At 46.6% G+C, this 24,799-nt stretch overlaps 1 protein-coding gene across 1 annotated transcript in view; it reads left to right on the plus strand.

Moving 5' to 3' along the window:
- The window catches only part of sema4c (sema domain, immunoglobulin domain (Ig), transmembrane domain (TM) and short cytoplasmic domain, (semaphorin) 4C), a 69,873-nt gene that overhangs the window by 26,523 nt on the left and 18,551 nt on the right, over positions 1 to 24,799 (plus strand). Inside the window, exons 3-4 of the mRNA XM_037481743.2 lie at positions 9,103 to 9,284; positions 21,401 to 21,555. Coding sequence (XP_037337640.2) covers positions 9,161 to 9,284; positions 21,401 to 21,555 — 279 coding nt within the window. The 5' untranslated portion in view covers positions 9,103 to 9,160. The remainder of the gene's footprint in view (positions 1 to 9,102; positions 9,285 to 21,400; positions 21,556 to 24,799) is intronic.

A 24,799-nucleotide genomic window follows, 5' to 3' on the forward strand; every position in this document is an offset into this window, starting at 1 on the left:
CCTCCAGGATCACATGCCGTGAGTTGAGTTTTCATTTTTAACAGAGGTATGATAAAAAAAAAAAAACTAAAGCTTAAAACATCAGTCTGCACAAAAGAGCCTAAATTGATGGGTCAATTGTGTCGATTTCTGCGTCAGTTTCTGCGTCCCTTCTCGTCTTTGCGTCGCCTTTGAACGCAATCTAGTCGAGTGCTTTGCATCGAGGTGTGTGCGCAGCTTTAGGCCGTCGGATCCATAAAACTCTCTGCTCACGGTGAAAATAGAGCACATTGTGTTATGGGGAGATATTTGAATAGCGGCGGTGCTGATCCTTTGGCGAGCAGCGCCGCGTCGCTCAGGGGGGAGACACGAAATCTATAGAGCTGCCACTGACAGAATGTGCACTTTAACACAGCGCTAACGATCCCTCTGTGGAGGCATCGCTTGCGATGTGATGTCGGCGGATAACTGAGGCTGCTTACGTCCTTGCTGCAGCAGTGGCCCGTATCCCACATCGCCACGCCGAGGACAGCTCCAACAAGCGGCCCCCTAAGTATACTCGTTCATCTAACCACTCACGCGCCAGGTTGTGTTTGTTTCACTGTATCAGGATGTCGTTCCTAATAAAAAATAAAATCAAACCCCCCAAACAGGGTGGAAAGTTTTCAGGAAGAAGAGTTGTACAATCAGCCCCCTGGGCCGGATCGGCTCTTCTTGCCGATCAGCACTTCTCACCGGAGACTAATACAGAGTGAAATCAGATTCTGTAGTGATCGGCTTGAATTAAAACCTCGGGCCTCTTGGGGCGCAGGCTTGAAAGCCGATGATTAGGAGCATTTGGGAGGGAGAGAGAAGGAAAGAGAAGTCTACACTAGTGGATTTCTTTAGTCCTGCTTTTTCAACTCCTTGTGAGCTAATGAGGGCTTGAAAGGAAGCTCATAGATTCACTCATATACCTCTCAAATACTGAGGAGTTAGCTCTGGGTAGAAAATAATCTCAATCTAACCCATAGCTTCATTTTACTAACCCATAGCATATATTTGATTCCTGCACTACGTTGGTCTGTCATGCACCAACTGCCAAGTCAAATTCCATGTCTGACATATGATGGCAATAAACGATTCCTGATTCCTGATTGTTTATTGCAAAGTATGTTTTCACGTATTGGTGCAAAAAACATAGTCGGGGGGGGGGGAAGTAAATTATGCCCACCTTTGTCCGCTTGCTGTTTTGTGCTGTGTGGTTAACGTAGAGGGGAGTTTTTATAGCCATTTCATTACAAACAGCTGCCTGCAGTGACTGGCAACTGGGTTAATGAGAGCGGCCACACGGAAACAAAACATTACAGTTGCAAACATAAAATTCAAGGTAATTACCTGAAGAGACGCTCTAAAACACTGAAGCTGGAGGGAGCGGCGGAGCCCGGGACGCCGCTCAACCATAAGTCCACCGCATTCAAGCATTCAATTGGTCAGAAGCTTGTCAAAGATGTAAAAAGCGCGTAGAAAATGGTCAAACCAGTGAAATCGGGGATCAACTAGAATGTAATCTTTGTAGTGGAAGTTCAATAGTTGAAATGAGATAGCTCCACGTCGGCTCCCCAAAATGATTGGGTTAAGGTGTGACTCCCGTCAGGCTCAGATGGCCTCGCCGTCCGATTAGCCGGCCGTCAGTCTCTGGTTTCATCTCGCCCCCCCCCCTTTCCATCGACTCCTCGGGTCTGAGCAGGTGTTTGGCCCGCAGTTAGAGGCCGAATCAGATCCATTTCATCTGTAATCAGCTGGAGGCCCCCCCCCCTCACCCCCCGGCCGCTGATGGAAGAGATCAGTGCGCCCGATCAAAGAATTGGAAGCCCGGGCCGCGCCTGACCGCCCCCCCCCCCCCGGACCGACCGACCGCGCCGTGACACGGACAAGGCGAGGGGGGTCGGAGGAAAGGGGGGGGAGACCTGGATGTGGCCGAGCGAGCGGGAGCTCCAGTGGGGATGAAAGGCGAGGCGAGATGGAGATTTGTAGGCCTGCAGAAATCTCCTCGGGGAGAGACATGAAAGAGCAGGGCTCGTGGGGGGGGGGAGGTGGCAGCGGGGGGGGGGGAGGAAAAGATGTTACACTTCACACTCTCATGGGAGGGCTTTTTAAAAAAATAATAATTTCTATTTCCATCAAGTAGAAATAGGTTGTTTAAAGTCAAATGCGGCGCCCCGTTCCGCTCCAGTCTGAGGTAATTAGGATGGGAGGTGAATTCCAATCAGCGCGTCAAAGGAAAGTCAACGACGTTCACTTGAAGCCGTAATAGCTAGATGCCCACGTGCTGTTTAGCAAGTCATTAATTGTGTGCAAATATGGGAAATCATGCGCTCAGGTGCATGAAATGTGATAGGCGGGCTCACAAATTGCTGGTAGCAGTTAAAAATGGCTTTTTGCAAGCACCGGAGGTTTCACAAGGGCGTCGCGTTCGAAGCACCTCGCCCACACACATCAAATACACATCTCTGACGGGACTCACTGGACATAAAGATGCAGACTCACTTGTGCTAACTACTGCTTTAAACCTTTGCCTTCAAACACGCACACACACACACACACACACTTCAACTGTGTCTTTGCACAAAGCCTCTTAGATGCAGAGCGTGTTGTGGGTGTTTCACTGTCAATGGAGTGTCCCCGTGTGCTCCATTAACTCTCCGCCGAATAAAAGCCCCGATGTCTCCATCCTCCTCGTCACTGTGCGGGGGGGGGGGGGGGGGGGGAACGTTTCTCCCTGCGATGTGGAACTTTTTTACAGCGCTGTTGCACAAATGGCTTTGCAAGACTTTGCGAATAAGTGAGATGCCTTTTTTTTAATGTCCTTTTTTTCCTCGATTCCAACAAGTCATCCAATTAGCAGGGAGCGCTGTTACGTGATATTCGTCTTCACTTTGGTTTTGTTGGCATTTTACTCTGTGAGTTGATTGTGGAACCTTGAAAAATCCTCTTTTATAACAAGTGGGGCTTTGCATTGTATGTATTTGTATTCATATTTCAGGCACTAATGAGTAGAGCTGCTGACTGACCTAAAGCATGTGGGAGTCAAACCACCAGAATGTGTTTTTAGGGATGAACTCTGATCAAATGTTTCAGCTGTATAAAATCATATAAATGGGTGAAATTAGCATATGACACATCTGCTTCCAAGGCTGTCTGCAGGGGTTCACAGACTATCAGATAACATTTTGAACCCTCCGGATATTAGCTGAACTCGGGTTGCAAATCATCATTTGGCAGCAAATACTTCTGTGTGGAAAGATATCATGTTTTTGTGCAACTGATCTAGAGCTCCCTCCGAAAGTTCAAAAAGCTGAATGATTAAACTGCTCCTGCCATAGCGCCCGATTTTTCTTTTCAATTTTTCCTCTGAATGTGTGTTTCCTCCTTGGTCAAATGTAGCAAAAACACCATCAAAAAGGTATTCTTGTCAATTTTAAATAACTCATAAGTCAAAACAGCTTGATTAAAGTAAGTTGATCTGTACTAGAATCTGGAAACTTAACAAGGCTCTGCAGCCGTAGCTCTTAATACATCCGAGTTTATCAGGTTCACCCTGTTTGCATGGTAGCATCCGCTAAGTAGCACTAAACAGCAACTACAGCTTTAATGAAAGGACCCATCGCGTTTCATACGGTTCTTAATGAAATGTCTGTCATGTACGAAGGTGAAAGGTTAAATTCAGCAGCCTTTTTACCCCGTCTAAAACAGAGCGACCTGTTCCTTTAAATGCTGATGGGCCAGCTCCTTTCGCCTCCGTGTTGTGGGTGAGCCACTGCAGCCCCAGACGCTGCAGTATCTATAGTGAGTATAGTGGGGGGGGGGGCATGTAAGAGAGAATGATAAGGAAGCTCATTCTCAGTCACTCACGCATGACGTTTCTCACGTACAAGAACCATGAGAAAATCACAGGGGAGTTGTTTTTGGGGTCGGTTTGACGTGCCAGATATCCAAATGAATGTGAAGAAGCAATTCATTAAATGGAATTTCCATAATATGTCCCCATTGAGCATTAATGGAATGTCTATTGTTAGTTGTGCATGTAACAGACAGCATCATTGAATGATCGCAGTGATCACAAACCATTGTGAGAGAGTGGCAGCAATGCTTCATGAAGATTAATCCTGTACTTGATGAGACATTTTACAAGAAACTCTTGATTTTGCATTATTCTCCATTGTAGAGAGTTAATGATAGTTCATAATTGGCTTCCCATTGTCCGACGATGCTCGCTTCGCCCCGTCAGAGGCGCTCTGCGCGACACCGTCAGTTCGTCGGGATCCGCTTCCTTAACTTTTCAAACCGAATGAACGTTGAAAAACAGCTATTGGCAGCCGCGGTAATTCGCACACGTCCGACCTCCCGCTGCGCTGAACTCAAAGGGAGCGCGGCACAAACGTCCCGAGGCCGCTCTCATCCCGCCGTCCACAAGGTGTGAAATCGTTTGATCCAGTCTGTTCTGTTTAGGTGCAACAACTCCTGTGTGTGTGTGTGTGTGTGTGTGTGTTTTCAAGTGCTCCTGGAGCAATAAAAGGTGGAGGGAAAAGGGGGGCGGCTGCAGGAAGGAAGGAAGCGAGGAAGGAAGGAAGAGAGCTGCCGGTAGCTGCTGTGTTTGTTTTTGCGGAGGGGATGATGGGTGGGATCAGCCCTTTTGTCCGTCTGTCCGCGTGAGTGAGTTAGTGCGTGTGTGTGTGCGTGTGTGTGTGCGTGCGTTTATGTGTGTGTGTGTGTGTGTGTGTGTGTGTGTGTGTGTGTAGGGATACTTTAATGGGTTAATGGACATTAGGTCTGTTCCAGTGTGTGAAAGCCGGAGCGGAGGGCGGTAGCTGATGCGCCCTGTGCCCTCTACACCCACAAAGGGGTCAAAAGTCAAACAATGCCTGGAAGGACTAGCAATCAGCTGGGACTGCACCAGAGGTCAGTGAGTGTGAGTGTGTGTGTGTATGTGTGTTTGTATGTGTGTGTGTGTCGGAAAAGGCTGCCAGGAAAGGAGTGGTGGGAACATGAAGGGCAGAAAGAGGACACAGAAAACAGAGACGATAAAGAAAATAGGACAGGACGGTGGATAAAAAAAAAAACTCCTTCCTTTTGGTTCTCCGACATCCGCTTACTTCGAAGAAACGACCCTGGTTTACAACCCCCCTGCGGGGACTCATCTTACCTCCCCAATACACACTGATAAGAAACACACACACACACACGCCCGCACACAGGAGCTAATCAGAACATGTGGCCTATTTCTCTCCACATTTTAATGAGCTCTCCATTGTGGAGTGCTGACTGATGTTATTAGGCTGCCGCGTCTCAGCTCATTAGCAGAAACCAGGCCCAACAGCAGCAGCAGCAGCAGCAGCCAGAGGATGATGCGATACCACCTGCGGAGCCATGTGACACCGCAGGAAGTTTAAAGAGGGAGCGAGCGACCGGGTTTCATTTTGGCCATCGGGGGGCGGGGGGGGGGGGGGGAGAAAGGATGCGCCACAGGCCCGACTTTAGCCGCTTTGTGTTTAGAAAGCCCCCCCCCCCGAAAGAAAACAGTACGGTAATCATCTGTTTTCAGTTGACTGTTGTTGCTCTATGGTGAATGGCTCAAGTTCCTGTTTTTGGCACGGTTGAAGTCCCCCCCTTTCATGCTATTGAAGCAGCTAAATAAATCACACTCAACTGAAGGATAATCATTTGTTGGGTTTTAAACGTTTTTTTTTTTTTTTATAGTTGCACTCGAGCACAGCTTTTACTTGAATCCAAATATTTGATTTATTAAATGTTTTATTGCTATTTGCTTTGATGTAAAGACCCATTTTAGTCAACAATTGAATGAAAAGTTTTGTTATTTTACGCCACTGTGCGTTAAATGCGTTCAATTTCTCCAGTCCAATGATGCAATCCGAGTTGATGTTTTGTTGCTGGGGCACCGTTCCACGCATTCATTTTTGGATTAGAAATAGATTTTAGAAACTATCTTGTTGTTGAAATTCAGACTGCAGTCAATAAATCAAACCATTAAAAAGTCATTTATTTTGAAGTCGTCCTTGTGCTTGCCATCCTGTTCCGCACGATACGTCCTTCCCAGCCACCAGGGACATTTATAATAATTGTCTTACGCTACAAACAATATTCCACTAGGATGTTATGGTTGTGTGTGTATTAAATTAAACATTCATTTTAGCGCTTTGGTAATATTGATAGACCCTTCTGCCGATTGACTGACTGAGAGGGAGACACCATCGTAGAGAAGCAAGATGTGCAGCGTCTCCTCGGGCAGACACCTCGTTCTGCCGTCTTCCCGGGCGTCCTCTTCCACCTCGTTTCTTCTTCTGTAGTGTTTACACGCTGCCTCTTCACTTTAATCCGGCCTGCAGGATGCCCACTTCACCTGCTTACCTCTCATCATAGAGATGAAAGGATGGATGTTGAGGGATAACAAGAAGAAATGTTTTTTTTCTTTTTTTTCTTCCTCCCGTCCAATTCCGTCATTCCTCTCGACCCCTTTCGCCCCGCTCCCCCCCCCCCGCTCCCTCCCTTTGCACCTTTTCAATCTCAATCTCAATCTCGGCTCACTCAAGCGTTTGGCGGGCGGAGGCCACTAGAATCGATCCAATAAAGCCGGCAGGCTCAAAGTCCCCCCCACCCCCCCCCACACACACACACCTCCCCAAACCGAGCTCTTAAGCGCGCTCTTTGAACAGTACGCCGCCGTGAGCCGATCCGGGGAGGGAGGGGGGAGGAGGGGGGAGATGTTTTCTCTTCTAATTTTCCCTTCAAAAGAGGTGTCAATCACAGTCAAATTGGTTCGACGTGGACACACACACACACACACACAGTTTCAAATTTTTGAAATTTGGAGGGGGAGTTGGAGCCATGCTGCACGTTCACAGGTATTCTCTGTCTTTGTGCGGGGGGGGGGGGGGTCAAAGTAAATACAGTTTGACATGTCGTTTGTTAAAAATCAATACGTTCCCATCTCCGATGAGTGTGCATCATCCAAAGGGGGCCGGTTCCCTTCCTGCAGCGGCAGGTGCACAGGGTACATCTTAGGGGTGGTGTTTATGTGCATTTCTGCCTGTGTGTATGTTGTTGTTTTTTTAATTATTATTATTATTATAAGGATTTTTTTGTGGGGGGGGGAACAATCCATCGTGATTTATTTGTGTGGTTGGGTGAAAGGTCAGTAATTGGTTCAGTGTTTTGGTCAGAGTAATTAGACGTGGTTGAGAATGTGGGTCGGTGAGTTGGAGTCCCAGTGGATTTACTATAGGTCATCTTTACATCTAAATTAAACCCACAAAGGAAGGACTTTCTTTTTTTTTCATTTTACCACACCCAGCGCTATCTACCCAGAGAGAGAGCCTTTCTGCGTGCTGATGTTTTGTGACGACACTTATCCGAGGTTTTCTGCTGCCATTTGAAAAGAAACGGAAGCGACCGGTATTTTTACTCTCAGCATTTAAAAATGCCATTTAAATGTTGCACACAATGTCACATGCGGGTACTCAAGGAGATGGAAATTCCTTTTTTTTTTTTACCCAACAGTTTATATGTTTTTGTCGATTTATGCGGCAAACAAAGTGCTTATCGGATAACGGCACCGCGTTTGGCCCAATTGAGATGATTTTTGTAACCCGAAAAGAGACATAATCTTATTATCCCACCTGCTGGTTTTCGAAAGTAACCATTTTCACCGGTAATAGAATAATACATTCAGGGAGAAAACGCATCTCCCTATTCGCACTCTTAATTGGGTTTGAGACTACAAAAACACGCAGAAGACAGAAGGCAGGAGGCGGTAAACGCGTTACCTTCAGTTTAGAAGAGGTGCGAACACTTTGGCCGCAAGCTGCAGTTGGACAATCCGGGTTAGTTCGAAGCCTTTTTAGCATCTGCATGTTGACGTTGTATTTCAATGCTGCGGATGGACGCAAAACACAGTCCATTCAGCCCCCGGAGCAGAGGAACCTCACATCTCCATGACTACGCATCGCCGAGTGTGTGTCTTATCGTTCTTTATAGATAATACCGTCCACGAGCAGATACTGAGGAATAATTACAGTAATCTGTTTTCTTAATCTCCCACTCGTCATCCATAATCAGGGGTGTTTATCAGCGCAGGTGGCTGCGGGTAAAAATATTGATGGCACCAATCCAACGCAATTTAAGACTATATTTAAAATACTGCAATGAAAAGAAATGAGTTCAGGCTGTTTATGGTTGATTATCCAATGATTTAACAGGTGGCATGTTCCGCCCAGAAGTAACACATTCATGCAATCAATTAACGTCCCTGAGGTCATACACAATAGTTATCTGAAGTTTCGAGGGCTGCCAGCTCCTCACGAGCGTATATAAAAAAAAAAGCAGTATGTCATTATATGCACCTAAGTACTATTTTTAAGTGGAATTCCCCTCCTCGCGCTCCTCACTTTGTGCGGTGGCCGTTAACAAGTCGCTCAGTCCTGCGCTGTTATTGGACTGTAATGCCACTCCGCCGCAGCACACTTGACGCGTTCATTAGGTATGAACCAATTCATTTGCAGCACAGTGCTGTTGGATTGCCCTTGCTTTGACATTTATTTCCCAACGCGTTTGGCGTTTGATGCATTGCCAGCGCCAATTAACTTTGATAACTCAGCCCCCGGTTTAATACACTGCTGCTGAATGGGCTTGACAAGAGCGCGGCGATAAGGTATTTCGGAGCTCCGATAGCTGGATTATCGCTCGCAGCGAGGGGGGGTGGGAGGGGGCAGAGGAAAACCTCCCTGCGTAACCCCCGGACTAAAGTCATTCAAATGTTATGTTTGTTTTTGACACACACACGCAGTCACGTGCACTGATCACAGCTCTATCCTTATTGGCTTAAATGATTTGCATAACTCATTTCTGTTTTATACATTATCGCGGATTTTGATGGCAATGTGAAATATTGTAGTACGTGTTATAAGACAAAAACGTATCTGCGGGGGCTTTTTGAAGGACGCGCAAGTCGTGAACCCTTTCTGACAGGAGAGTTTGTGATGAACAACCAAGCCAATAAAGGAAGTGAATTGCTGCTTCCTGCTGATGTTGTTTGTTGTTGTGTTTTTTTCCTTCTGTGCCCGGCAGGCCGTCTCATCGACTGATTCACCCCCGGATCCATCGCGCAACGCCGGTTCCACAGCGAATGGGAGCGGACATGGGGGCGGCGGGCGGGACGAGGCTCTTGCTCCTGGTGCTTCTGGTCGGATGGGAGAAGTCGATGGGCCTCAACTGGAACCCCATCCCACGCAAGACTGTTCGATACCAGGGTGAGTGAGGAGTTGGACCTCAGGGAGCATGGAAAGCCTTCAGTGAAAGACAATGCACTCAGGTGGTGACTCCTGCAGGTCTAAACCTCCATGTCCCAGCACCATTTTTCTCTTTACGCATCCCAAATATTTGCCCCAAAAACATTTCTTATCACACCAACGCTCACTTGAATCCGACATAAAACATTGCTGCATATTTACTCTCCCTTTTCTTGCCAAGACCAAATCGACTGAAGCGAGACCTTGAGCGGGATTTAATGGACCGACGGCTGCTGGAGGAATCCTCCCAGTTGGGCCCCCGGAGCTGTTTATATGTTCAGAAAATACGATACAAAACCAGTAATTGCCAAAATGTATTTCCGTTTCAACGACCGATGATTTTCCATCGAACCCGAGGTGGATGCTTTCGGGATGTTGCCACTAGGACGACATGGACCGCGAGTGAAACGATACGTCGCTCTGATCCCGCCGCTCAACTGTATTTGCACTCTTTATCTCGGCCCTCTTCCGCAGCCCGACCGTCTTTACCGAACAATGACAATTGTTGCTAGCTAAGAAATAGTCTTTTTTTTTTTTTTTTTTTTTTAATCCCTCAAAGGGGAAGTACTGCATTCTATCACTTGGGGATTATGGAAATTGGACAAAGAGAGAGAGAGAAAAATATAAGAAAAAAAGGCTGTTCTCACCTCTGTATCACCTATTCCACCTTTCATCCCATATATATATATATATATATATATATATCCTTTCCCTTCTCCTCCTCCCTTTCTATTTGCCCTGTATCCTTCCCCCTCCCCCTTTTTTCTGCTTTGTGTGCTGCGGCTCATGGTACGAACTCGTAATGCTCTTATGGCGCCCTCACAAAGAGCTCCAAAGTCAGCCGCTCTTGAGGAGAATGACGCTCGGCAGCGGTGGCGTGTGGAGATATTTCGAATGCAGGCTTTTTCATGCCTGCTATCACGCACCCCCCCCTCCCAACCCCTGCTCCTCCCTTCCTCCACCTCTCCTTTTTCCATTGAGCCCTCCGGCATCCTCTTGTCCCTTCGTGCGTCGCGGTGCATCGTTGGGATGCGAGGACAGAGGGGAGGAGGGAGGGGGGGGGGGGACAGGACAATCAATAGATGCCAATACATTCTAGGAAAATGCTCCAATGTTACAGAGCGGGGCCAACGTTGGCAGAGTGGCACTGCCGCTCTTTGGCCACAACGCACTTGAGGGTAAGGACGCGCCAGGCCGGGCAAACGGGGACAGCTGCGCGCAGATAGTCGGAGCAAAAAAAAAAAGAAAAAAGAAGAAGAAATAATTCTGCCTGTAGAGAGAAGATAAATTCTCTTCGCTGCTAGTGCAGCTTCAACTTTTGTTGTCATCAATGTCTTTGACATGAAAGCCTCGTCACAAAAGACGTGTAGGGATACTTGGTTCGAGTGTGACACTTGAGTGCAGAATGGTTCTTGACATAAATTGATTTGCATTGGAAACAAGTGGGATTATCTTTCCCGTTGACAGATTTCTCCACTTGGTTAAAGAAAAATGAGATTTTTCAGGTTCAATACTGGGTAAAATGACTTATATGGATGGGTTCTTGCCACGGTGCTGAGGAGGAGATAGAAGAGAGACCAAATGGAAAAACAAAGCTGCAGAACAAGGGGGGGAGGGTGGGGGGAGATGAGATGAGAGAAAGGGGAGGGGGGGGGGGGTGCGATATCATGGAAGAACAGCGAGAGAGTCAGACAGGTGGAGAGACACAGACCGACTGGGAGAGAGAGAGAGAGGCCAGTCACCAACTGCCTTAAAAGGACAGAAAGTAGCTTCAGTGGCGCGACTGACAAGAGAAAACACACACACACGTGCACACACACACACACACACACACACACACTCTGCAGGCCATTCGCACAGGGCTTCGTTTTGCATGCGGGCGTCTCCCGGCACAGACACACAGCTTCTGTGTTAGCGTGCGTGTGTGTGTGTGTGTGTGTGTGTGTGTTGGTTGCAGTTTGCATGCAGTGTGGGTTTACAAGACGGAGACAAAAAGACAAGCAATGACCAAAATGCATGAGAGAAAACAGGCGTGTGTGTTTATACCTTTTGGTGTAGAGAGAGAGTGTGTGTGTGTGTGTGTGTGTGTATTTGCAGCTTTGGGTCGGTCAGTCTAATCCCCTTTTGTCTAAATGTGTGTGTGTGTGTGTGTGTGTACTGCTTAGGCTGGCAGTCTGAGGGATTTGGAGCTGCGGGCCATACAGGAGTGTGTGTGTGTGTGTGTGTGTGTGTGTGTGTGTGTGTGTGTGTGGGCTGGGTTACGGTGGGCCAGAGATGGTTGAAGAGATAATATTTACCCCACCCACCAATGCAATTACATGAGGCTTACACGAGGTTGCAGAAAATGAAACACAATCGTCTTTTGTGTGCCTCTCGCCCACAATGCATCAACCTATTTGTCTTTTATTCTTTAAAAATCACATGTTGGCATTTCGATTGTTCTTCTTCGTCGTCCATATGTCAAATTCGTTGAGGGAGAAGACAGTTGGCTGCTAATGAGACATTTGATGTACACACGTTATGTACGGCCCTGGTGGAGCTGCTAATGAGCACTATACATCTCAATACTTTACTTTTCTAATTACCGACTCTGTATTTTAAAGGTGTATTCATTTTGTAGTGGTTTCCTATAATAATATTTTTGCTGTTAGTCGTCTCATCCATATCCTTTTGCTTAAAAGGCTGATGTTAAACCGTTGATCTCTTCGTGGCAACAGGAAATGTAAGATTTAAGACTTAAATGCAGAAAGCGAACAGAATTATTTGAAATGGTCCTTAAACCCTTTGGGATCAAGGATCCATTTATTGTTTCATTGCTTCTTTCCGTTGGATTTTAAAGGAGAAATACCACCTTTAATAAAAGAAGTTCTTTTCTCTGACTCATTTTAAGTCTATTAGAATATATTCAGTCTATTAAACTGACCCGTTCTGGCCTTTTCCCTCTTAACTTCATAACTTAATCGGTCACAGTTTGATTGGAACATCCGCAACGTTGTTTTAAGCTGTTTTCACACACTTAACCTGGCCATTCAGTGTCTCTTTTTCCTCTTTCCTTTCTCCCTTTCAGCCTTTCTCCCGATTGTTTCATGCTCACCAACACAAACACTCGTTAACCCCCCCCCCAAAAAAAACCCAAAGACAGAGGCCGGTACACTGTAACTGTGACACAGCGCAGCAGCTGGTGGCTGAACAAAGAAAGGAGCTGAAGAGAGAAGGAGGAATCGAGCCCTCGGAAACTTGACACGTTGTTTGAAAATCTAGCCGGCTTTGATGCAGCACGTGCGTCTTTAAAGGCGAGTTAAAGCCAACGCTCTCCTCTTGGTTTAAAAAAAAAAAAAAAAAAAGAAGAAGAAAAATAGAACTAGAGATGGCGGGGGAGAGAAATTACATGGCGGAAAGAGAGTGGAAAAGGGGTCGGGCCTCTGACCTCCTGAAACCTCTATCTCTCTCTCTCTCTCTCTCTACTCTCTTTCTTTCTTCCCCCCCCCCCCGCTTCTTCTCTTTCTCTCTGCCGTATCTCCCCGAACCCTCCAATTACAATAATGAGCGGTTGAGTGCGAGGCGGAGAGAGGCTGTGCGTGACTGGGAGGATAAACGGGAGCAGAGGAAGGGAGGGACAGAGAAGAGAAGAGATTCATCGAGGCTTTTTATCTGCTAAGATGAGTGTCACTCATCCCCCCCCCCGGACCCTTTGCTGATTGGTCAGAGAAGATTAACAGCCGGGACCAGATGTCAGGAGTTGGAGCTCTCTCTCTGACTTTGTGAAACCCGCGACGTGAGAGCAAGTCGGCACGTGGATTAAAATGAAAAGGCTACTGGAAGGCTGCTCCTATCCAAAGCCAAACAGATGCAAATATATTATATTTAAAACAGCTGATGTTTGTTTCTCACATGCGAAAGAGCATTTTTCCCCCAACACCTTCCAACTGGTCAGATTTCGCACACTTGATAAAACCCACACAACTATGTTACTTTACCAAAGCTAGGATCACATGACAAACACTACATTAAACCGACCTGACCTGACTTCCTGCTTTACTCGTGTCGTAACTACGCCCCTCTGGGACATTTTCCACCTGATGAATACATGTGCAATGTTGAGAAATGAGACATTTATATTTACTGCACATGTAGTTTTTAGTAAAAAAAAAAAAAAAAAAAAAAAAAAAAAAAAGAAGGGCCTGGTCCCGAAACAACAGCTACGAGAGAAGGTTAAACCCTTCATGCAGCATGCAGGGATACAAATGATGTGCAAGAATATTTCATTTGAGGCACGAAGCAGGAATCCACTGCGCCCAGAAGCTTTTTGAATGAACGAGACCTCATGTTGTGACTCACGTGGTTCATAAGAGGAAATTCCTATTTTTTTTTCCGTTGTACCCACAATAGCTACATCACGAGTACCTTTGATTCACAGGCAGGGGCGGCACTGAATAATAAGCAGCGCTACTCAGCCGGACACAAAACTGCGGTTTGAGGTCATCACAAATACTTTTTCATTGTGGGCAGGTCAGTAGTTCAGTGAGTCAAATTCTCCAGAACCAGCGAGTGCCGTGATGGCCCGTCTCTCTTTGTGTGCGTGTGTGTCATCAGCATCAAAGCGTTGCACAAAAAGCCCGCCCCCCCACCTCCCCCCCCCCAGCCTGGTGCCCCCCCCCCCACCCCCCCGCTGCCGTACCAGTAACACATGCTGAACCATGACGCTGGTTTGGCAAAGCCTCACTTGTGGCATCCACCAGCTCTCGATGATTTGTTTCAGCTTGTTGTGAGCTGCAATAGCGACCCCCCACTGAGCGAGGCTGTTTCAACACCCCCCCCCTCTCCGGCTTTCATCTTCCAACTTCCAACCCCACCCTCCCTACCCTGCCCCCCCCCTCTTCTCCACTGGGCTCGTTCCGTTCTCGTGTTAATCCACTTTCACCACTTCCTTCCCCCCCCCCCCCTGCCGCCCATTCGCCTAACTACCGCTCCTTTTTTCCACGTCTGTTGCAATGCGAACGCACATTATCGATTACATCAAGTCGACTAATTGATCGGCTCGAAAACGTGCTGCCATCATTCTTAACGGCATACTTGTTTTGAATAATCTCAATCCAATCATTAATTCATCCATTCATTTTGCGTCGCCCTTAACGACCCCGAATCTGCTGCGCGGTTGGCGGGAGAGGCATCCGGCGCGGATCCAGTCACGTACACCTCCTCCCCCCCCCCCCTCTTTCCTCGCGTCTCACCGCATCCGTGCTCTCCTTCTGTCGTCGCACACCTTGAATCTCCTCTGAACTTGTCGTCACTTCGGCTGGGGGGAAAAAAAAAGCTCACGCAGCCGCACCGGGAGTGTGTTGTGCGTTGTGCGCTGTGCGCGGCGCCCTTTGTGTGCACAGACTGGCTGTTGTTGTTTTTCCTTCAAAGAGGCTACCTGCTTCGGATGAGGATCTGGCAGGGGGGGGGGGGGGAGCGCACGCTGGGGGTATATGGGTGCATGTTAGCGTGGGCGCCGCACCGCCGTCTCTCCCTCCTCCTCCTCCTCCTCCTCCTCCTCCTCCTCAGTCTGTCGCTCTTGTCTGGCTCTGCCTCTCGCATCGGCGTTTTGTCGCCGCTTCAAAGCTCCGACCCCAAAAATAGGCCTCTAATCACAGTTTGGTGAGTGCGCGGCTCGGCGGTTTAGCGAGCTATAAGCGGAGGCATGGGGGTGTATTTATAGGAGCCGGGGGAAGAGGGGAGGCTGGAGCTGCGCCGCTGCAAGGCCGATGGAGGCGGATCAACCCGAGACGAGGGCCCCCACCCCCGGAGAGAGACCTCCTCAACCCCTCCTCCCCCCCCCCCCCCCCCTCCGTGGCCCCTACCTGCCACCTCCTCCTCCTCCTCGACACCACCTCAGATGCTGCAGGATGTGACCTGCAAGGAGGTCGGGCGACATGCAGGCGCTGAAAAAGCAGCAGCACGTCTCCCTGAGGTATCTTCACACCCGGATCCACGCCGCGTTGTGGTCATTGTGCGGTCACCAGCATTAAACACAACTTGTTCCTAAGAGACACGGCCTCTGGCGGCGTGCATAAGGTTCAGGGGGCCCCAGGTTCCCGTTTGGTGCGTCGCGTGACCCCCCCCCCCCCCCCGCCGATAATGTGCTCGTCTGCAGGCACATTATTGTTAACTTGGTACTGCGGTTGTACACGTAGTGCGGGACAATTCTCCAGGACGCTGCACACTCCGTCACGACCCGAGCAGGCAGATGTTCTGCCAAATCCAGATGTTCAAAGTAGCACAAGTGCAATTTTAAGGTACTTTTCCAAAATACTTAACATCTTTCGGAGGAGGATGTTTCATCTTTTGCTCCGCTAAATGTACCTTCCCTGAAGATGAAGATGCACATGCATGTGGTTAGTTTACATTACGTTACATTTAGCTGACGCTTTTATCCAAAGCCACTTACAAGAGGTTTAAAAGCAGTACATAAGGCATTGTGAGAATAAGCTATACGTACAAACAGTAACGTTTTGAGCTTGTCTTCAACAAGCTAGGAAATGAAGAAGCTGCTCACACGCAATAGCATCACTTCACTAATGATAATTCAATAATATAACATATAATGAGCACAAATGAGTATTTGCATACTTAATGTGCATGTCGTCTTAAATACCTTAAGCGCTTGAGCAATGTTTCTAAATGAAGGGCAAATTTTGAAAATGGCCTTTGTTTCGCTGCTTAAAGAAATAGTTTGATATTGATACCACTCTCTGCGACGTCTGTACGCCAAACAAGAAGCCGGCCGCCAGCCACCATGACTCATCACTTTTTGACGTTGAACTACATTTGGAGGTGCCCGGTAAGAGGTCCTTGTAGCTTCGGATGGATTCGGGCTGCTTCCTCCTACTTCTACTGGGTTTTTTTTTGCTGGTGGAAGATAAGCTCCACTGGTCTGTGGCAGAAGGTGCTCTGCGATCGTTTGTCTTTCTCGAGCGTGTGTCTTTGAGTGGAAATGAAATAAAGGGATCAGGAAAGGGAAGAAATCAATCCAAAAGAATCCCCGACATCTATAAACAAAAATAATCCACCCACTCATGTACAGAAATGCTCAGTTTTTATCAGAGTGTCAAACAAGTACACGGCCGGGGAAGCCTAAAAACAGTAATCTCGGCTCATTTCTGTTTTCCAGTGGTCCAAGGGCCTTGTGAGCTGTCCATCCTCTGTTTTCTCTCTTTCCGTCCTCGCTTTCTACCCTTGTGTTTGTATTTCTCCTCATCTGTTGGAGTCATTACGCCTCTCCTCGTCTCTGCCCTCCATTTCATATTCATGGTCTTTTATTTATATTCTCTCATTTCGTCTGCTCCCAACAAACTGTTGTCTGGAGGCATCAAAGGCCTTGTAATTTAACCCAAACCGCTGTTACACACACATAAACACAAACACACACACACACACACAAGGCCCTTGAAATGATGGAAAGACTCCCAGTTAAAAGCATACGGTTCTTCTCAGAGCGAGGTGAAGGACTGTGTTGTGCACAGTGCAGTTTTATCACATGCATCCTTTATGCTTTAGAAGTCTTTTCTTTCCCTTGTCAGTGTTAGAACATTTTAACTCTCCAGTTTTGTTTTCACACTGAATTCCCGTCAGCTCGGAAGACATCAAATGAGGTTTCTCTTAAACCTACAGATGGTGTTGACATGAATTCAAACTCACACAAAAATGCACTTGCGCATTAATATTGACGAACCGCAGGTGTGGACAGAGAGACGCCCCCGAACCCGCTCAGGCTACAACACGCACACACACACACACACACACACACGCGCGCGCGGCAGGTAGCCTCGGGGCTGCCACAGAGTGGTGGCAGATGGTAAGTGCGTCTGCCGGTGCCGCCTCTTAATAACAGAGCGGCTGATCACTTCAAACAAGCCACTCGGAGCAAAAGTTTCCCTCCGCTGGCGGAGAGAGAGACGCTGGAGTCACTGAGCAGGTACCCTGCAGGAATCCCCGGGGGGTCCGCGTGAGAAGCGTGTGTTTGTGCAGAAGCAATGTGTCTTTCTGCTTAGCACATAAACGGGTGTCGATGTGTTCGGACGTGCACTGATTTGTGCGTGTGTGTGTGTGTGTGTGTGTGCGTGCGTGTGTGTGTGTGTGCGTGCGTGTGTGTGTGTGTGTGTGCGTGTGTGTAAGTAAAAGTCAGCTCTAGAGTTTTCTTGCCCGGCTGTGTGGAACACAGCAGATGTGCTCAGTTCTTCCCCTGAGGACGCCCGCCTCTCTCTCTCTCTCTCTCTCTCTGTCTCTCTCACTCTGTCTCTCTCTCTCTCTCTCTCTCTCTCTGTCTCTCTCACTCTGTCTCTCTCTCATCGAGCTCCCTCATCCGAACCCACCCTACAATGTTTATACACGGCTGCTCTTCACATAATAAGCTGACTTCAGTACTTATTCCCTTCTTTCCTCTCCCTCTCTCTCTCTCTCTCCATCCCACCGTGCCTCTCACAACATGTCACCCTTAGCATAGATTGAACATATTTTTATCATGTTTTTCACACACATTCGTAAACACACATCATGGCTTAAGTGGAACGGTTTAAATGTGCCACGATGGGGGAAATTCTTGTAAACGGGCTTTTAGTGTGTCTTTTTTTCAGAACAATTACAGAGTTGAAAGCAGAATCTTTAAACGTTTTGCGTCTTGTTATATGGAAACAGTCCCATTAAAGTAGACAATTACCATCAGTTATTGCAAAAATGGGGTTGCAAACTCAAGCTACATGGGGGGGGGGCGCCCGACCCAGTTCTCCAAGAAAACCCTTTTTTAGAAAGACACTGTTTGTTATCATGTGACAGATGTGCAGTGAATCAGACTGCTGTTGACTGGACATGCTAAACTTTAAAAGGAGCCGCACTAATATACCAGCCATGTATGTGCTATGTATCTATTATGTACATAAATAGTAGTAATAGTAATATCTGCCTGAGCAGAGGATGAAGTCTCCTCTCCTCTTTGTGTTCGGTATCGTCGAAGCATTGTTTTACATAGCAAGCCGGCTCTGCGTGCTTTTTAGTGCACGTCAGTGCATGTGAGCGCGCTTCACCGGGTTGCGGCTCTGTGCTGTTCACGCACAGTGGGGGGGGCGACAGATGATAACGGCGTTACCGCAGCACCGTCAGCTCGCTGTCCACACGTTGATGTTGACGGGCATCGAAAGGAAACCTCCGAATCGTGGATCTTGCACCTTGAAATGAGAAATAAAATCACTTTATTATGCTCCAATTTTACGGCCCTGCGGGGCCAGATCCATTAATTATTACTCTGAAATAAAAGACTAGAGAGAAAACGAGAATGTGAAAACATATGAACATGACTTTGGTGAGGCTTTTCGAACAATCACATAACAGCAAAGCTGCAAAGTATAGGCCCAAGACTTTGGTCTGAATTGATTCCAGCGCAAACTATTTGTCAAAATCTAATTGATGTTTTGCGCTCTGTTGCCAGCAATGTGGGTTTCCTCTTAAAATGCAAAGCATCACTTCTTGTGCAGCAGGTAAATAAAACTAAATCTGGCTATAGGTTGTTTGTTTAAGGGGTTCAGTAACAGGCTTCTCTCACACTCGCATACACAAACACACACACACACACGTACGCACAGCTCCTTCATCCAGCACATCTTGTTGCATGCATAAACGTCTATTTAGTCCCAAGTAGGCCAGAGCATCACATGAGCAGTTAGTCACACCGGGAATGACATCAGTTCCTCTTGTTCTCCCTTCCCTGGATTTCAGCTGCTATTTTCAGTCGGGGGAAAATATTCACGCTGTCGAAAAAAGAAAAAAAAAAATCAAAAATGGAATATTCTTCTAGAATTCAGGGGGTGGCATTACGTGATGTATCGGCCCCGGAGAAAGTGAGAGAGAGAGAGAGAGGAGACAAGGTGACACCACAAGCAACAAGAGCGTGGATAATGAAAACTAAACACCATCCTTTCTCGCTTTCCTCCTGTCTTGCATCTGCTCTGCACCACTAGTTTGTCTGTAAGCTAGTCGAGGGATTTGAACAGTGTGTCTGTGTGTGTGTGTATCTGGGCATCTTTGTGTGTGTGTGTGTGTGTGGTAGTGGTAGTGGAAAGCAAAACAGTGGATGCATCGTTTCTTATAATTTGATTTAAAAAAAAAAAAAAGCCAGCTCGGGTTTTTTTTTTTTTTTTTTTTAAACCAACTGAGATTTTCTCATAATGTTTTGCGTCCGTCTGCGAGAAAATCAAAAACTATCCCTAAATTTGGGCCCCCTCACCAAACCATACAAAGCACATCCAGTCAGCTATTTGATGTCAACGGATCAATGACGGTGTTTACAAGGAGGCTAATATTCCCGTTGACACTCTTGAGTAAAGGTCTAATCAGAGTAAGAGATCTCATCTAGGCTTTCATTAAAATGTGCACGGTGGTCTAGATAATGACCACGCCTGTACATTTACTGACTAACTATCGATGTTGTAACGCTCTGCATGTTTTTTCCCCTCTGCAATACGGGGCAGACTATAAATCCCTGTTTTGTTGTGCTGTAGGTACAGTGTTTATAACCTCGATTAAGCTGCTCTCTTCTTTACACTCGGTGCTCGGCGTACGAGTCATTTAACAATCTTTATGCTACAAGCTGTGTACAATTAAGGGCAAAAGACAATTTCGGTTGTTTTACAAAAACAAGATCTGACGATTTTGGAAATGGCCGTTCTTAATGGAACCGTTATTGAAGGAGCGGCTGAACACAAAACCTCTCGGCGACTCGCTAGGCAACAAACTGACTTTCAAAGCTCACAATGAAAGACGGTTAGTTTCTTTTTATTGGTAAGAAAAAAGGCTTTTGATTGTGCAGACTTGTAAGCATTCTCGATCAGTCCGAGATTGGGGTTTCGTCTAAATAGCACTACTTTTAATAGCCGTGGATGCTGCCTTTACACTGCTGTTGGATTCGCAGCTTTAGCAGCACACTCTCCATCAAAGCAGGGCCTGGAAGGGCAAGTGCAATATTGCTCCTTGTTTATTTGCACAGCTTCTGTGAATAGACCACCGCCTTATCTCTTCTCTGACATGCAGATCTGGAACCGAACTGCTCCGGGTTATTAAAGTAAACCCAGAGTTAATCCTGCAGGAGTCATTGACGACATGCTGCGTAAAAGAAAAGTGCTTATTTTACATCAACAGTTCGACTTAGAGTTTGACTCCTGTCTTGCCACATTAGTGTTCATTAATTAGGTGGTTGTGTATTTCTTGCTTTTGTATTTCTGCAAAATGCAGTCACAAAGGGAAGGAGGGGGGTGGTACTCGGTGCACAGGGCCCCGCCCCATTTTGCTCCTCTGGCCCGATTTTTTTTTTTTCTGTGATCCCAAGATGATCTCTAAATGTTTCACTTTCTTTGCTAATTGTCGGACCGTCCTCTAGCAAGAACATTAAGGTTTGGACCTGATTAAATACGTAACTCTGACGGGTAGAGCAACAATCTGTAAACACCCACCAGACATCAGTATTCCTTTTGAGTCGCCTACGTGGCCACTCATCCCTTTAGGCTGTTGTTTTCTTCGGTCCAAGGGAAATATCCAGATCCTCAGCCGCTGAATGCCACATTCACACATTTTTTCAAAAACAATTCTCAAAAATCGAAGCATATCTTTAAACCTCAAAGGTGGCCTTTTTCAATAAGATGTTGATTAGAGCAGCCGTGAGGGTAGAAACTATGTGAGCTGAGCTGGTGGAAGTTGATGAGCAGTTTTGGCCACAGGGTCAAATGAGCAGAAACGTTCAAATGGCGTGAACCTGATCGCCGCGGAGACGACGCCACGCACGGTTCGAAAAAAACGAAAGAAGCGTGCGCGTGGGCGGAGTGCAACATGTACAGTCCGAGCAGAATGGGTGACGTTGAGCTCTTGGCGTGAATAAGATGAGACATCAAACCGGGAAGTGTGAAATGTTCTTCTCAGGTTTTATGTCCTGTCATCTGTCAACAGACCAGTCGAAAAGGCAACACGAGCTTTTGCTCCTGGGTGCTTTCAGCCATGTGACCGTGCCCCCCCTCCCTCCCCCTCCCCCCTCCTCCTTCTGTGTCTTCAACCAGATGTTTTGGACAGCATGGCGAGGTTCAGCATCCAGGGAGTCTTCAACTACAGCATGCTGACTCTGTCCGACCACGAGAGGGTTCTGTACGTGGGAGCGCGGGAGGCGCTGTTCGCCCTGGACCCAAACGACATTAGCAAGCAGCTACGGCCTCAGGTAACGCACGCATATTTTATTCCATTTAAGGGGATTCAAGTTTGACAAAAGCGTCAATGCGGGAAGGATCCTCTGACTAACTAGCCGCTAAAAAAAAAAAACACCCACGCAGCCTGAAAGGCTTTTGTAGGAATGTGAGAAAAATGAAATAATAACACGTGAGATTTAACGGCGTGATGGACAGTTCAGGAAGACAAAGCACCGTCTCCTCCGCGCTGCCTGGTTACCGAGCTCTGCAGAGAGGAACACGCACATTTCAAACACCTCATTTAAATCCACCAAATTCAATTATGATATCAACTGTGATATAATTATTATAGGAAAGATTCAGCTGGAATATGCATGAAAGGGGGAACAAAACGTGGAGCATAATCTCCTCAGCACTTCTTTGCTGTCTATTAACTTTTAGACTGAGCTTATTTTACCCTTTTTTGGACAAATCTTTGGACTCAAGGACATTTAAGAACACACACACACAAAAAAATGTTGCTGGCTGACAATCAAAGAACTCTACAGTAACTGTAGCATAATAAAGTCGACTGAGTCACACTGGTTGGTTCTTTATTGGTCTGGCCGGTACTTTACTTCTTTCACTAAATGTTCAGGCCTTGTACAATCTAATAATGTACAAGCTGACAAGCAATTTAATGCCATCTCAAATCATGTGTCCTCCTCAAAGGGTCAAACATATAATAAAATGAAAAAGCAGAAAGCAGCCTCGCTTCAGTTTGATTCACTTGATTATTTTTTTTTGTCTAATATAAAAAAAAAGAAATGTAAACTCAGGAAACTATGTATATCGAGCCTGAAAGGTTTAACGTTAATAAGATTGTTAGATGGAATGGAATGTAAAAAATAATCTTATTTACTACTTATCTACTGAGGATGATGAGGTAAAGAACTCAGTTCTGCACTTGAAGATTAGCTAGCGAGGGATATTAAGCATCCATTATATTTACCTGTAGACTTTACAAACTAATACCCTTTAACTGAATTTTGGCAGTTTTAGTTTTAAGCAAATCAAATCATAACAATCCCATAAGCCATTGTATAACATAAAGATTCATTGTTAATCAGGAAAGGGATCTTTACATGGCTTCACTTTTGACAAGTTATTGCTTTATATGGAAATGATTTATGTCTGTTGCTAAAAGCGTCCAACAGCAACACTGCGAGTAAGCTGCCAAGCATTAAGGTCCTAATGTGCGTGGCTACTGGGTGCAATATTTCACTTCTGTCAGCACAAACATGTCCACTGTGACTGGACACACACACACACTTTCACAGGCGTGTTGTGCAGAGTTCACGATGCACTTATTCAATCATGTTTTCATTGTCCTTCTTCTAATTTGCGCATCTTGTTTTTCTGTGAAGCACTCTGGGGCGAATCTGTTTGCTCAAAGCGCCACTCTATAAATACCCTTGACCTGACTGATGCGCACACACACACACACACACACACACACATACACACTGACACTTACAGAGAGGCGAAAGCCTCAGAGACTCAATCTGTTTTTGCTCCTCTCCCTCAATAATTGGTCCATATTGCAATCAGTACAGTTTCGGCAGACCAGCGGAGGTGTAGGAGGCCGCCTCCGGCGGTTTGGGGATTGTTATCTGATTTGCTGGCGTGATGATCAGTTATTAGACACACACACACACACACACACACACGGTCACACGCGACGTGGGCTGTGGCGGTTTGAGTGAGGGTTATGAGTCTTACCTGGTGGTCGGCCCCCGGGTGCACACTGTGGTTTGGAAGCAGCCAACGCCGAAAAACGTGCGAGGACGTGGGAATATTTTGTCCCCCTTTTGTCCCCATCTCCCCCCCCTCCCCCCCTCCCCCCTCACCCCCTTACCCCCCTCCTCGTTCCTTTAACTGCTACCAATTTGTTTCTTCAATGCTGCCTTGCTCGCTCGCTGCTTTCACTCATTTCTTTCAGGCCTTTCTTTCTTCCCTCAGTATTTCCAAAGGGTGTATTTTCTTAGTTTGTACTTTTTTTATATTTTTTGGAGACATGCAGCTCGGTTCTGAAGTGCTTCCTCCTACATTATTTAGTTATGTTCCTTCCAATGTCAGTTATATAAGTTATCTTCTTTCTGTTTTGGGCTATTTTATTTATTAATTGTTTTCAGTCAGTCTTCCTAATGATGCCTCGGACACCGCTTTGACTAAATTTGCCACATTAATGCACAGTCAGGCTCAAATATCCAGCCGTCCTCGTTTTTTTAACTACATCTCAGTTCTAGATGCCCTTATTTATTACCTAAATTTCCCCTTTAACTAACTAAATAACTCCATTCATAACTGGTTCCTATTTACAATGACAACCTGGCCAATAGGGCAGCAACAAGTTGTCAGATATGAATAAAACATAGAAACTGCTCAGTCAAAAACGACAGCATCCTACCATGGGCTTCATATGGAAAACAAATAAGCAGTGTTCATACTGTACGATCAGCGGTTCGCTCTGGGTTTCTAAGATGTAAAAACGCCGAAGTCCTTCACAGAGTCAGTCTTATGCTTAATTCTCATCCGCTCAGTCTCTATTACTGACTGTGTAAGACACTCATTAACCATACATTCACCCTACTTACGTCTGTAATCATTCGTCACACAGAGACGCTAATGTGAAGAGAGCTTGTTATTCGTGCCACGCGTTGGTGTGAAGCGAATGAACACAGTGCTGCTTCTGCTGCTTCTTCTGCTTCTGTGGGATTGAGATTTTTTTGTAAAAACACCTGATCTGTGTGGAGCAAATGAAGAGATCCATCGTGAGATGAGATCAAAGCTGCTGATAATCCATTTTATGATCACAATGTATGAAACAATTCTAGTCTGTGACGCTCAGTCCGTCCACAGTGCAGAGTGGTTGCTGTTGGCTTGGACCCGCTCAGGCAAACCCAGAGTTTAATAGGGTGGATTTGCAGAGGCTCTCTGTCTGCAATGACCAGCGTAATTGTTTCTAATGACGTGGAAACCTCTCAGTAAACACGGTTCGGAACCAGCGTCCGCGGGGCAAAGTTCGGCCGTGTTTTCCCCGCGTCGCCACGTGAAAGCAGCCGCTGTGAATGACGCTGAATGTCATTGGACGCGTGAAGCGTGAGAAGAAAAAAAAACCTGCACGTGGCTCTTTTTCAACGGGCTCCCCCGTTATTGTACATGTTTTCAGCGTCGCCCCCCCCCCCCACACACACACCTCCTCCGGGGTGTGTTACGATGCACTTTATCCCCCTT

This window comes from Pungitius pungitius, chromosome 5, assembly GCF_949316345.1.
Source record: "Pungitius pungitius chromosome 5, fPunPun2.1, whole genome shotgun sequence".
Taxonomy (NCBI): domain Eukaryota; kingdom Metazoa; phylum Chordata; class Actinopteri; order Perciformes; family Gasterosteidae; genus Pungitius; species Pungitius pungitius.